We start from the raw sequence: 14,828 nt of genomic DNA, 5'->3' as shown, positions 1-14,828 counted from the left end.
AATAAAAAATAATAAATGTTGAAATGTTGCGTTGTTTATAACTGACTTGGAAATATTCCTGCTTAGTGTTTTGTGTGTGTGTGTCCACATTGGCTAGAAATATTGTACAGACCAACAGAAATATGATGTGAGCCACGTAAGTAGTTTAAAACTTTTTACTAGCCACGTTAAAAATTTAAATGAAAAGGATGAAATAATAGTAATATATTTAATAATGTAATGCAATTATATGTTATATTAACAATGATACGAATGCTATATTAATTATATTATAATAATTTATTATATAGTGTATGATTATATGTTACATGAATATCTATGTAGTATATAATATTATATAATAATTTTGTTTATAATTATATAATATATAAATATGTAATATAACAAAATATATAACATATATCAATACTATATTAATGTATATATGTATGAATATATTATAGTAATATTAGTGCTATTAATATATTTATATATTACTATATATAAAGATATCTAATATAAATTGATAAAATAATAATATAATCAATAATATATTTTTCTTAACTCAGTATATTGAAAATATTTTTATTTTGACATGTAATCAGTGTGAAAAATTATTACTGAGGTCTTTTACATTCTTTTTTTAATTGAAGTATAGTTAATTTACAATGTTATGTTAGTTTCAAGTGAACAGCAAAGTGATACAGTTGTACATATATTCTTTTTCAGATTCTTTTCCATTATAGGTTATTACAAGATATTGAGTATAGTTCCCTCCTGTGCTATACAGTAGGTCCTTGTTGTTTATCTATTTTATATATAGTAGTGTGTATATGTTAATCCCAACCTCCTAATTTATCTATCCCCTCACCCCACTATCTCCTCTGGTGACCATAAGTTTGCTTTCTATGTCTGTATTTCTGTTTTGTAAATAAGTTCATTTGTATCATTTTTTTTAGATTCCACATATAAGTGATATCGTATGGTATTTGTCTTTCTCTGACTTACTCCACTTAAAATGATAATCTCTAGGTCCATCCATGTTGCTGCAAATGGCATCATTTCATTCTTTTTTATGGCTGAGTAATATTCTATTGTATATATGTACCACATCTTCTTCATCCATTCATCTGTCAATGGACATTTAGGTGGTTTCCATGTCTTGGCTATTGTAAATAGTGCTGTTATGAACATTGGGGTGCATGTGTCTTTTCTAATTAGAGTTTTATGTGGATATATGCCCAGGAGTGGGATTGCCAGGTCATATGGTAACCCTATTTTTAGTTTTTTAAAGGAACCTCCATACTGTTCTCCATAGTGGCTGCTACATTTTACATTTTTTTTTTTTTTTTGGTACTGTCTTCAAAATCCTGGATGTGTTACAGTCACAGCACGTCTCCATTCAGGCTGGCACATTACAAGTGCCCAGGGAGCCACACAGAGCTGGTGTCCCCTGAATCCGACGACCACATAGATATCGACTCCCTCCTTCTTTTTGCAAGAGCTGGCTGGGTCCAGGGTACAGCCTTCAGCATGGGGCGCTGGGCTGGGATTTTGCCTAATTCCGATGGGAAACATAGCTGAATCCTGCTACTACAGTGTTCTCATGTCTGCCTTGGGGACAACTTTTATTTAAAGATGCTGTCTGAGCACCTAGAGTGACAGGTGCTCTGCAGGACTTCCAGAAGAGGTTGTGTGTGGTTTTTGATAGTAAATGTTGGTACCTGCTCAGACCCTCTAGCAGCAAGATTGTTGGGGGAAGACCTGAGCCCCAGCTACCTTCAGGTCTGATACCCGCTGTAAAGATGCTGGCGATCTTGGATGTCCCTTCTACCTGGTCAGCCCACAGCCCTCCTTCCACCCTCCTCCCAGCTGCTTGGGCCTCCTCCCTGGCTGGTTCCAGGCCGGCTGGGTATCCTCTCTCTCAGTGTGATCCTTCCCTGCCTCCTCTGCAGACTTTCTTCCTCTGCCCTGAAATGTTGGCTTTCTAGAGGTCTCTTGAACAGGCTTCCTACTTTTGTGACTTCATCCAATACCTTCACAGTTCTCTCTCTCTCTTCAGGGTGTGGCTTCCGTACCTACTTTGCCCAAAATGATCTCAGCATCTTCTCCCAAACCTCCCCCTCCCTTTGCATTCCCCAACCCAGGGGGTGCCCTACCGTCCATATAGTCACCCAAGCCTGCACTTGGGACCCATGCTGGACGCCACCCTCTTCCCACCCCATGCCTTTCATGGTCCAAGCCCTCCATCCTCTCCCACTTGGATCCCTGCTCCTTCTCCTGCCTGGTCTCCCAGCTGCTTGGTCTGTTTTTAAAAGACCACCCCTATCGCTATTCTACCTTCCTTTAGGGTGCAGCCTCCTCCAGGAAGTCCTCCCTGACTTCCCACCCCTATGCTCCATCTCTGTTCCTGGCTGTCCTCTGGCTTTCCTGGTTTGGGCAGTGGGCTGCAGGCAGTGGGGTCTTTCCTTCACGCTGATTTGGAAAGGAGATGCTTCCCAGAAGCTGGACCCCACAGCGGTCTTCTAGAAACACTTGGAGGCCAACATGTGGGATCCAGGTGTCTTCTTCAAGGCATCCTCAGCCTGGTGTTGATCAGTGCTGCCCAGGAGGGAAGTGGGTTGAAGGGCCAGGCGATTGTGAAATCTGGAGCCTGGGAAATCTGCTAAGTCAACAAGTTCTAAAGAGGAAGTGGGGAAAGGAAGGGAATGATGGGTTTGGCTGAGTTGGCAGTGTTCCTACCTCCACTCCCACCCCCCCAAGTCCCCTGTCACGGCCCCACCCGTTGCTCAGATCTGGCTCCCCAAGGCCTGGGGGGTCAGAGACTCCCGCCCTGCATCTGTGCCATGTGACCTTCCCAAGCACCCCATCTCCAACCTCCAGGACGGTATTACTCCAAATTCTTGTTGTCTGATAGGAATATAATGCAAACCACACGCATGATTTTACATTTTTCAGCAGACAAGCAAGAGACAAGCAAAGAGAAACAAAAAGAATCAGGTTAAAATGAATTTTGGTGCTATATTTTATTGAACCAAAGATATTTCAAGCACTGTCATTTCAATATGTGATTGGTATAAAAAGTTATTGAGAGATTTTGCATTCTTTTTTTTCATGCCAAGTCTTCAAAATTTGGTGTGTATCACAGCATCTTTCATCTCAGATCCAGCTCATTTTTTTTTCGGTTCTTATGCAATATATTCTTTTAACTCTCTAATTATAATTTATTAATTATAATAAATCTTTTTTCTTTACCTCTTTGCACTATTTCTGTTTTCACACAGTTGTTTGGTTGTCTTGTTTATTTTCATCTCTGGTTTCAACTTAACATTTTTCTTCCTGTGTCCGGTTATCTTTTTTGTTTTTTGAATTTTATTTTATTTATTTTTTTATACAGCAGGTTCTTATTAGTTATCCATTTTATACATATTAGTGTATACATGTCAATCCCAATCTCCCAATTCATCCCAATCCCCCCCCCGGTCACTTTCGCTCCTTGGTGTCCTTACATTTGTTCTCTACATCTGTGTCTCTATTTCTGCCCTGCAAACCAGTTCATCTGTACCATTTTTCTAGGTTCCACATATATGCGTTAATATACGATATTTGTTTTTCTCTTTCTGAATTACTTCACTCTGTGTGACAGTCTCTAGATCCATCCACGTCTCTACAAATGACCCAATTTCTTTCCTTTTTATGGCTGAGTAATATTCCATTGTATATATGTACCACATCTTCTTTTTTTTTTTTTTAAATTTATTTATTTATGGCTGTGTTGGGTCTTCGTTTCTGTGCGAGGGCTTTCTCTAGTTGCGGAGAGCGGGGACCACTCTTCATCGCGGTGCGCGGGCCTCTCACTATCGCGGCCTCTCTTGTTGCGGAGCACAGGCTCCAGACGCACAGGCTCAGTAATTGTGGCTCACGGGCCCAGCTGTTCCGCGGCATGTGGGATCTTCCCAGACCAGGGCTCGAACCCGCGTCCCCTGCATTGGCAGGCAGATTCTCAACCACTGCGCCACCAGGGAAGCCCTGTACCACATCTTCTTTATCCACTCGTCGGTCGATGGGCATTTAGGTTGCTTCCATGACCTGGCTATTGTAAATAGTGCTGCAATGAACATTGGGGTGCATGTGTCTTTTTCTCTGGGTATACACCCAGTAGTGGGATTGCTGGGTCATGTGGTAATTCTATTTTTAGTTTTTTAAAGAACCTCCATACTGTTCTCCATAGTGGCTGTATCAATTTACATTCCCACCAACAGTGCAAGAGGGTTCCCTTTTCTCCACACCCTCTCTAGCATTTGTTGCTTGTAGATTTTCTGATGATGCCCATTCTAACTGGTGTGAGGTGATACCTCATTGTAGTTTTTTTTTATTTTTTAATTTATTTATTTTTGGCTGCTTTGGGTCTTAGTTGCTGCACGCGGGCTTTCTCTGGTTGTGGTGAGCAGGGGCTACTCTTTGTTGTGGTGCGTGGGCTTCTCATTGCAGTGGCTTTTCTTGTTGCGGAGCACGGGCCCTAGGAGCGCGGGCTTCAGTAGTTGTGGCACGTGGGCTCAGTAGTTGTGGCTCGCGGGCTCTAGAGCTCAGGCTCAGTAGTTGTGGCATGTGGGCTTCAGTAGTTGTGGCGCATGGGCTTAGTTGCTCCGCGGCATGTGGAATCAGACCAGGGCTCGAACCTGTGTCCCCTGCATTGGCAGGCGGATTCTTAACCACTGCACCACTAGGGAAGCCCTCATTGTAGTTTTGATTTGCATTTCTTTAATAATTAGTGATGTTGAGCAGCTTTTCATGTGCTTCTTGGCCGTCTGTATGTCTTCTTTGGAGAAATGTCTACTTAAGTCTTCTGCCCATTTTTTGATTGGGTTGTTTGTTTTTTCAATATTGAGCTGCATGAGCGATCCGGCTCATTCTAAATGCTCAGTAGCCTCATGTGGCCAGTGGCTACCATATTGGACAGCTCAGGGCTAGAATATCTTGATTAACGTTCAGATCATCTACAAAATTGTAACATCTAACAGCTGGAGTTTTATACTTCTAACACTTGAAGATTCTGGTGTGACATTCTAGAATCCTGTGATTCAAATAGTCTGTGGCTAATGTTGTAGGATCCCTTGGGTCAAATCACCTATGATTCCAACTTTCTGAAAGTCTGCGATGCCAACAATTCAGCCTTCAGAGTCTTTGAACTAGATCAGGCGTTAGCAAACTCCAGCCTGTGGGCCAAATCCAGCCCACTGCTTGTTTTTGTGAATAAAGTTTTATTGGAACACAGCCATGCCATTCAATCTGTGGCCGCTTTCATTCTACCAGAGAGATGAATGACCTCTTGACCAGCAAAAACTAAAACATTTACTCTCAGTTCTCTCACTGAAAAAGTTTACCCTTGATCTAGATATTCAAAGATTCTAAGATGGATGGTGATTTTACAGATGCTAATTTGTTGTACTTTGTACTTTACACAAGTTACAGGCACTCTTTTCTATGCATCAGATATCACGTAATAATATGTATTGTTCAAAAGAGACTGGTTTCCCCATCTTGGCCACTCACTCTCTTGGGCTTCTAGAATTCCATTAGGCTGCACTCCATGAAATTACCAGACTTCATCCTATTTTAGGGTGAGGGGGTATAACAGTTTATTTATTACTTAGAAAAACTTGTAAGATACACATAACATAAAACTCACCATTAGTAGCATTTAGTATATCCACAATGTTGTGCAATTGTCACCACTATGTAACTAGTTCCAGGACATTTTCATCACCCCAAAATAAAGACCCCATTCCTATCAAGCAGTTACTTTCCATTCACGTCCTCCCTTCCCCTCAGGCCCTGGTCATCATTAATCTGCTTTCTGTTGCCACGATTTGCCAGACTTCAACCTCTTTTGACTCACAAAACTGGCAATTTCATATGGGTCAATTTAATAACCTTCTAAGGATGTCCTCATTGTAAGTTTCTCCATTGTTGAGGGGCTGGTACTCAGAATCTCGCAGGGTATCTGTAAAATGAATCCCACTCCCCCCAAAGCCCCTCACTTTTTATAACAGCTGTGTCCCTGTCCCCGTTCACAGCATCCCCCAGATCCCCAGGTAAGATCCCCGAGCTCCAGAGACACCAGAAAGCCTTAGCTTCCCAGAATCTGAGAAACGTATGCCCGAGACTCAGTGACCGAGGAGTTTAAGATCAAGTGATCTGAGAAACACACCCCTGTAAACTCAAGATCAGAGAAGGTCTGGGACTTCCCTGGCAGTCCAGTGGTTAAGACTTCGCCTTCCAATGCAGGGGGTGCAGGTTCGATCCCTGGACAGGGAGCTAAGATTCCACATGCCTTGCGGCCAAAACACCAAAACATAAAACAGAAGCAATATTGAAACAAATTCTATAAAGACTTTAAAAATGGTCCAGATCAGAAAGATGAAAGTTTGAGCCAATAAAAGACAGTGCCTCACTGGACACCACCCTGCTCCCGCCAATGCCCACCGCCCCCCCCAATGCTTGTTCCATGTTAGTTTCTCTTTCTGACCAGGGTGGGTTCCCACAGGGGCCTGGGGCTGGTGGGATGTGGGGATGAGAAGGCCCCCCGCCAGAACATGGTGGAAGGGGGTGGTCTGGGGCCAGTCTCGGCCAAGACTGGGTCACGCAGAGACACCCCAGCTCACGCTGCGAGTTCTAGTCTCTTGACAGAAAAATAACTTCCTTTACCAACATGTTGTTTACTCTCCAAACAGCAACAAAAGAAATGTATAAATAGGGCTTCCCTGGTGGCGCAGTGGTTAAGAATCCGCCTGCCAATGCAGGGGACGCGGGTTCGAGCCCTGGTCCGGGAAGATCCCACACGCCGCGGAGCATCTAAGCCTGTGCGCCACAACTACTGAGCCTGAGCTCTAGAGCCCGTGAGCCACAACTACTGAAGCCTGCGAGCCACAACTACTGAAGCCTGCGCGCCTAGAGCCCGTGCTCCGCAGCAAGAGAAGCCACCGCAATGAGAAGCCTGCGCACCGCAACGAAGAGTAGCTCCCGCTCGCCGCAACTAGAGAAAAGCCCACGCGCAGCAACAAAGACCCAACGAAGCCAAAAATAAATAAATAAATAAAACTAAAAAAAAAAAAAAAGAAATGTATAAATGTGCCCCCTCAACCTCTAAAGCATACACACACAGTGGCACAAACACCAAAAACCGCTGAATAAAGGGTTCCGAAGTTGGAATAAATAAGGGCCACTTCCTCTTGCTGAGTCTGTCTTCCTAAAATGTAAGTTTAAAAAATTGATAGCATATGCTTTTTTTTTTTTGCATATGCTTTTTATTACTGCTAATTTAACAAACATGTACACAGCATCTCCTGTGTGCCAGGCGCTGTTGTGTGTATTTTATTTTATTATTATTATTTTTAAAGGTGATTTTCTTTCTTTTTTTAAAATTTATTTTATTTTATTTATTTTTATTTTTGGCTGCGTTGGGTGTTCGTTGCTGCACGTGGGCTTTCTCTAGTTGCGGCGAGCGGGAGCTACTCTTTGTTGCGGTGTGCAAGCTTCTCATTACGGTGGCTTCTCTAGTTGTGGAGCACGGGCTCTAGGCGAGTGGGCTTCAGTAGTTGTGGCATGCGGGCTCAGTAGTTGTGGCGCACGGGCTTAGTTGCTCTGCGGCATGTGGGATCTTCCCGGAGCAGGGCTGGAACCCATGTCCCCTGCATTGGCAGGCGGATTCTTAACCACTGCACCACCAGGGAAGCCCTGTTGTGTGTATTTTAAATCTCTTTACCCATTTAATGCCCGTAGCTAAAACGTCCATTTCACAGATGAGGAAGTTGAGGCTCAGAAGGGTTGAGGCCCAGAAACTCATCAGTGGGAAACCTGGAATATGTATCTTATCTCTGTGGCTCTCAAATCCATGTTCTCAGCCTCCGCGCTATGCTTGGAAGGAGGTTAGGAACCACTATGCTCAAAATCTTCACATTTTATTTATTATTATTATTTTTAAAATGTTTGGCCACACCGCGCGGCTTGCAGGATCTTAGTTCCCTGACCCGGGATCGAACCCACGCCCTCGGCAGTGAAAGCGCAGAGTCCTAACCACTGGACCACCAGGGAATTCCCCAAATCTTCCCATTTTAAAGAGGGAAAACAGAGGCTCCACAGAGCGGATAGGACTTGTTTGTGTTTTGTCTGCCTCTGAAGCCTTAGGCCCTGTGCTGGGCACCCTTGGCCTTTTGGTGGAGGCTGTGACCCTGAGCTGTCTCCCTCAGAACATGTGAGGTGGGAGGAATACTGATCTGTCTTCAAGGCTCTGCAGAGGGCAGAAGGGAGGGACTGGGTGCACAGTTGGAGTCTGGGGCGGGGATGCGGGTAGCAGACAGTGGGGACTTGGTGAGGAAGACCTCAGAGGGCCCTGCAGGGACAGTGAGTCTAGGCCAAGACCCCCAGGCCTTGAAGGTCACACCACATGTAGATCTGGCTTCCAGGAAGCTGGTGACATTGAGATTGTTGTTGTTGACACTGGGTCAACCCTCCACCCACCCGAGCCCTCTCCAGTCTCGCCTGCTGCCCGGTAATTTTGGGATGTGTGAGTCATGGGAAGAATCCAGGACAAACACACCCTGGGAGTAGGAAAAGGCCATTCCTGTTTTTCACTGCTTAAGAGCATTGGCTGGGACCTGTGAGGTGACAGTGCCCCGCGGAGTCCCCTAGGAGCCCTGGCAAACGGGACCAGCTTGCAGGAATCCGCTAACTGCCAGACTCGGGGGAGAGACTTCAGACTTCCCAGGTCCTGCTGTGGGCCTGGATCGTGCTCCCAAGTGGTGTTTGGCTAAACTGGGGACCATTCCTCAAGAGACGGTAAGGATGGAGGGAAGGAGGGAGGGAATGATGGTGTGTGTAGGGGGCATTTCCCAATCCTGGCCTTTTATTTTTATTTAAAATTTTTTTCATTTATTCATTTTTTAATCCTGGCCTTTTAGACTCATTATTTTCAGAATCTGGGAATCAGAACTAGAATTTCAGGAGTGGAATCTTATTGCCATTGCACTGGAATCCACATCAGAATCCCAGACTCTTGGAATTTACTTGGGCAGTCCAACAGAAAAAGCCTTTGTCAAATGGTCCCGTCCACGGCCACACTCAGGTGTGTAGGAAAACAGCCCTTCCCAAACCTGCAGCTTCTGGGGAATCCACCAAACAAGCCCTTTGACTCAGCGATTCCCCTTCTTGAGAAAGATCCTTTAACTTTATTTTCACATAGAACACACACACAGAAAAGTACGCACATGAGGCTTGAGCAGTTCTGCGTATCTCCACAAGCTGAGGACACCCAGGGAACAAGCATCCGGGTTAAGAAATAGCCCGAGCCCAGCCACAGAGTTCCCTCCGCCTGCCCTCACTCCCCATCCCCATAGAATTCTTTTGCCCATTTTTGAACTTGAGGAGAAAGGGATCATTCAGTAAATTCTCCTGTGCGTTTGCCTTTCTGTCCTCAACACCATATTTATGAAGTCCATCCACATCCTTGCATGTGGTTTGTTCATTCTCACTGTTTAGAATATTCCGCGATATGTTTATTCATTCTCCTGTGAGTGAATATTTGGATGGTGTCCCATCTTGGGCCACTGGGAACATTCTGGTACATGTCTTTTGGTGAGCATATGCATGCTTCTCTGGGAAGGGGAAAGTTATCATATGTCTGGCTTTAGTAGATGCTCCCCACGGTTTCCCAGGGCAGAATTTCCAGCCAGACTGGCTGATACACAAACACACGTGTGCTAAGAGCATGCACAAGGGCCCTTGTGATCACAAGGAACTGAAGTGACCCCTCTGCTTCTCTGTGCCTCAGTTTCCCTCTTCATTCTTTTTGTTTGTTTATTTTTAAACATTTAACACATTTTTTTTTAAGTATTTGTTTATTTATTTATTTATGGCTGTGTTGGGTCTTCGTTTCTGCGTGAGGGCTTTCTCCAGTTGCGGCGAGCGGGGGCCACTCTTTATCGCGGTGCGCGGGCCTCTCACTATCGCGGCCTGTCTTGTTGCGGAGCACAGGCTCCAGACGCGCAGGCTCAGTAATTGTGGCCCACGGGCCCAGCCGCTCCGCGGCACGTGGAATCCTCCCAGACCAGGACCCAAACCCGTGTCCCCTGCATTGGCAGGCAGATTCTCAACCACTGCGCCACCAGGGAAGCCCTTTGTTTGTATTTTTAATGACAGTATCTTTATTGTTGATTTTCTGGCTGTAAAACGAATGCATTGTTTAAAAATATTAGAAGTTTAGTTACGTACTTTTCTCACAAAATAGTATTTCGTGCATGTATTTTCATGTTAATACATACATCATTACATACTGCGTTAAAAATAAAAATAAAATGATGGCATTTTTCAGCTTCTTCCATTAAAGGCAAAACTAACTCTTCTTTTCTTCCTTTCTTCCTTCCTCCCTCCCTCCCTCCCTCCCTTTCCTTCTTTTTTCTGTTGAAGTATAGTTAAATTACAATGTCGTTTTAGTTTCAAGTGTACAGCAAAGTGAGTCAGTTATACATACATATATATATATTCTTTTCAGATTCTCCCTCTTCATTCTTTTACTCAACTAATAAATATCAGCTAAGCACCTGCTGTGTGCCACATGCTACTCCAGGTGTCAGGGACACAGCAGAGCCCAAAGCAGGGAACAGCTGACACTCTGGAAAATGAGCATAAATGTACTTACCTTATAGGGTTGTTCTAAGGGGAATGCCTGGTACATGATAGAAGCTTGATAAATGTCATCTATTATTTGAATGCTTATAAAATAATAATAATGGTAATTGTTTTATCTATAGACATACATATAGAAATATAATTTATTTGGTGTATAAAATAATAAGAAGATAATAATGATATCCATGATGATCCTTAAATGTCCTTTAGTCTGAGGCTAGTGAATAAGCACAAAACGCCCAGCCCGTGGATTGATTTTGAAGTTATTGTGAAGAAAGGAGTGGGTGTGTCCGGATGGGGAAACAAATCTAAGACATTAAATTGAAAAGATTAAGAGATGGCACAGGGGGTGTTGAACTTTCCCATTTCTGTATAATGTATTAAAAGGGAAATACCATAGACCGACTGAGGTGCTTACACACAGAAAACTCAGATCTGAACCGGAATGAGCTGGAAAGGGCGAGGTCTCAGGGTGGGGGGAGAGGGTGTGTGTGTGTCTCTGTACCAGTGGCTAACACACGGTCTAATGCTTACAACAGACTGGGCGGACTGGGTGCGGTGCTCAGCTCTTCACGCCTATTAACTTGAATTCTCGTAGCACCCTCCAAGGTGAGTATATTATTCTCATTTTGCAAATGAGGAAGCTGAGGCACAGAGAGGTTCAGTGGCTTGCCCAAGGCCACACAGTTGATGAGGGTTTGAATTTTTAAAACCTGCACACGTTTCACTCTAGTGATGAAAATAATATGAAAGCGGAGTGCCAAATTCCAAACACACACACACACACACACACACACACACACACACACAATGACTTGGCCCCTTAGCATCTGCTTGGCAGGGAGTAGTGCCCCAACTTCCTCTCTGCCCTTCCTGTTGTATCAACTCCAGCTGGCGCTCTGGGCAGCGCCAGTCGGCCACAAAGAATCAGCAGAGAGCTGCAGGGTCAGGTTACTATGACATCATGGGGACATCACGGGGACCGGCCTACCATCTACCAAGTCCTTACTCTGTGCTACATGCTTTATACATATTAACTCTTCAAGGCCTCCCCAAACTGGTGAGGTAGGCTCACCTCCGTGACTCACTTCTCAGATGAGGAAACCCAGAGAGAGAAAGCCAACCGAAACTGCTCACCCAGAGTCACAGAGCCCAGTTCTGCTTAGGGTCACTGGCTGTCCTGCCTTCCGACTCTCCCGAACCTCAGATTTTTGGATGATGATGTTCTAGGGCCCAGAGTTCCAGAGTGGGACTAACACAGCTTGAAACTCAGGTCTGTTACTTACTTAGCTGAGTCATCCTCAGTAAGTTCCTTAATTTCTCTGTGCCTCAGTTTTCTAATCTGCAGAATGGGTATAACAATGGTATGAAAATTAGAGGCTTGTAATAAGGACTAAATGATATAACATTTAAAGGGGCTTGGAGCAAGGCCTGGCACATAACACAAAGTCTCAATAGATGGTGGCTTATAGTAATAATAATAATATTAATAATAATAATAATAACAGTAATAATAGTTATGATTATCATTCCTCAGCACCCTCCCATGGCTCCCATCTCACGCAGAATAAAAGATAAAGAACTTACAATACCTATGTGGCTGCTGATATCTCTCTGTTTTTACCTCCCATCTACTCCACACTGGTGCCCTTGCTCTTCCTTGAACATGACCATCATGTGCCCACCTCAGGGCTTCTGCACTGGCTGTTCCCTCTGCCTGGAACTCTCTTCCCCCAGATCCCCACACAGCTCCCTCCCTCACCTCCTTTATGGCTTTGCTCAAATATCACCTTCTCAGAGAGGCCCTCCCTGACCCCTCATTTAAAATTCCAACATAGGGAATTAAAAATTCCCTGTGTGACTGTTTTTTTTTTTTGTCGTAGCACTGATCACCTTCTAAAATACTGTGTATTTTGCTTATTTATTCCTGGACTGTCTGACTCCTCCCACCAGGATGTCAGCTCCAAAGGGAGAGAGGTTTTTGTCTGTCTTGGCCCCCGCTGTGCTTCTAGTGCCTGGAACAGCAACTGTGCTGGAAGGATGACTGGATGAATGAATGAATGAACTATAGAGAATTCAAAATTTTATTGCTCTTGTTTTCCTAACACTGTCATTACTTTTAAAAACTGCTCTAGCAGGATTCTAGAAATGTTCTGTTCCCCCCTCTGGGTGCCAGTGACACAGATGTGTTGGGGTGAAACTCGGTGGGTGTACCTGCATGATGTGTACACTTTGCCATCTGCATGTTTTACTATGATCTAGTTTACATTAAAAAAACCAAAGATGACAAAATTGCTTCAGAGGTACATTTTTGTTGTTGTTCCAAGATTCGAAAGTCCAGATGAGGAAGAACCAAGACAAACACTTTTGCTGTGAAGACATATTAACCTTTTCCCATCTTGATGGATATTCAGATTCCAATAGTTTAGATTCTAGAATTCCAGGTTACTAACAGGCTAGTGTTCTAACATTTTGATGCTCTAGAACTTCACTGTCCAATAAGGTAGCCACTAGCCACGTGTAGCTATTTAAATCAATTAAAATTAAATAAGATCGAAAATTTAGTTTCTCAGTCACACTGGCTGCCATTTCAAATACTCGGTAGCCACATGTGGCTGGCAGTTACTGTACTGGACAGTAGATATGCAACATTGTAATATTTTAGAATTCCAAGATGCTAGTAAGCTGATATTCTAGAATTCCAAGATGCTAATAAGCTGGGGTTCTAACACTAATATTCTAGAATTCCAGGAAGCTGATCAGCTGGGTTTCTAACACTGTAATATTCTAGAATTCCAGGAAGCTGATCAGCTGGGTTTCTAACACTGTAATATTCTAGAATTCCAGGATGCTAAGAAGTTGGGGTTCTAACACCGGAATATTTTAGAATTCCAAGATTCTTATGCGCTGGAGTTCTAACGTTGTTCTATTCTGGTTTCCAAGATGCTAATGCGCTGGGACCCCAGCCCAAGTCCCAGCCCATTAGCATCTTGGAATTCCAAGGATCTAGGATCCAGGATCGAGATGCTAGGGTCCTAGCATCTAGGATTCCAAGGGCCTGAGAGTTTTTATCTCTGAGGTTTCATGCCATTTCTCGCCCGTCCAGGTGTCTGGGGCTTGGATGGAGAACTCTTCTCTTGGCTATGAGTATGGGGATTACGGCGAGATTCCAGATCTCCCTGTGGACTGTGTTGATGGCACCTGTGTCTCCATTGATCCCCTCCACGTGGCCCCACTCCTGCTGTATGCCGCCGTCTTCCTGGTGGGGTTGCCAGGCAATGCCATGGTGGCCTGGGTGACCTGGAAAGAGGCCCGCCGGAGGGTCGGTGCCACCTGGTTCCTCCACCTGGCCGTGGCGGACCTACTCTGCTGTTTGTCTCTCCCCATCCTAGCGGTGTCCGTCGCCCACGGGGGCCGTTGGCTGTATGGGGCCGTGGGCTGCCGGGCCCTGCCCGCCGTCATCCTGCTGTCCATGTACGCCAGTGTCCTCCTCCTGGCCACTCTAAGCGCTGACCTCTGCCTGCTGGCCTTCGGGCCCACCTGGTGGGGTGCAGCTGGGAGGGCATGCAGGGTGCAGGTAGCCTGTGGGGCGTCCTGGACGCTGGCCTTCCTGCTCACCGTGCCCTCAGCCATCTACCGCCGGCTGCGTCAGGAGCATTTCCCACACCGGCTGGAGTGCGTGGTGGACTATGGTGGCTCGACCGTGGCCGAGAACTCAGTGACCGCCACCCGGTTTATTTTCGGCTTCCTGGGGCCGCTGGTGGTCGTGGCCAGCTGCCATGGTGCCCTCCTGTGCCGTGCTACCCGACACCGCTGGCCACTGGGCATGGCCGTTGTGGTAGGGTTCTTTGTCTGCTGGTCCCCCTACCACACGCTGGGGCTGGTACTCACCTTGGCTGCCCCACACTCCGTGCTCTTGGCCCGGGCCCTGCGGGCTGAACCCTTGGTCGTGGGCCTGGCCCTTGCTCACAGCTGTCTCAATCCCATGCTTTTCCTGTATTTCGGGCGGTCTCAACTCCGACAGTCTCTGTCAGCTTCATGTCGCTGGGCCCTGAAGGAGTCACAGAGCAATGATGAAAGTGTGGTCAGCAAGAAATCCACTGGCCAAGACCTGGTCTCAGAGATGGAAGTGTAAGCTAGAGGGAAATTGGTTTGTATCCTCC

The 14,828-nt window shown here is 45.3% G+C and overlaps 1 protein-coding gene across 1 annotated transcript; it reads left to right on the top strand.

Moving 5' to 3' along the window:
• Nucleotides 1-8,695: 8,695 nt before the first annotated feature.
• Nucleotides 8,696-14,828, top strand: C5AR2 (complement component 5a receptor 2). The gene is made up of 2 exons (XM_036834836.1): nt 8,696-8,817; nt 13,772-14,828. Exon 2 carries the CDS (start codon nt 13,787-13,789, stop codon nt 14,798-14,800), a length of 1,014 nt encoding a protein of 337 aa, XP_036690731.1. The 5' UTR covers nt 8,696-8,817; nt 13,772-13,786; the 3' UTR covers nt 14,801-14,828.

The sequence above is a fragment of the Balaenoptera musculus genome, chromosome 19 (genome assembly GCF_009873245.2).
Source record: "Balaenoptera musculus isolate JJ_BM4_2016_0621 chromosome 19, mBalMus1.pri.v3, whole genome shotgun sequence".
Lineage (NCBI taxonomy): Eukaryota > Metazoa > Chordata > Mammalia > Artiodactyla > Balaenopteridae > Balaenoptera > Balaenoptera musculus.
This window is presented reverse-complemented; position numbering and strand designations above follow the sequence as displayed.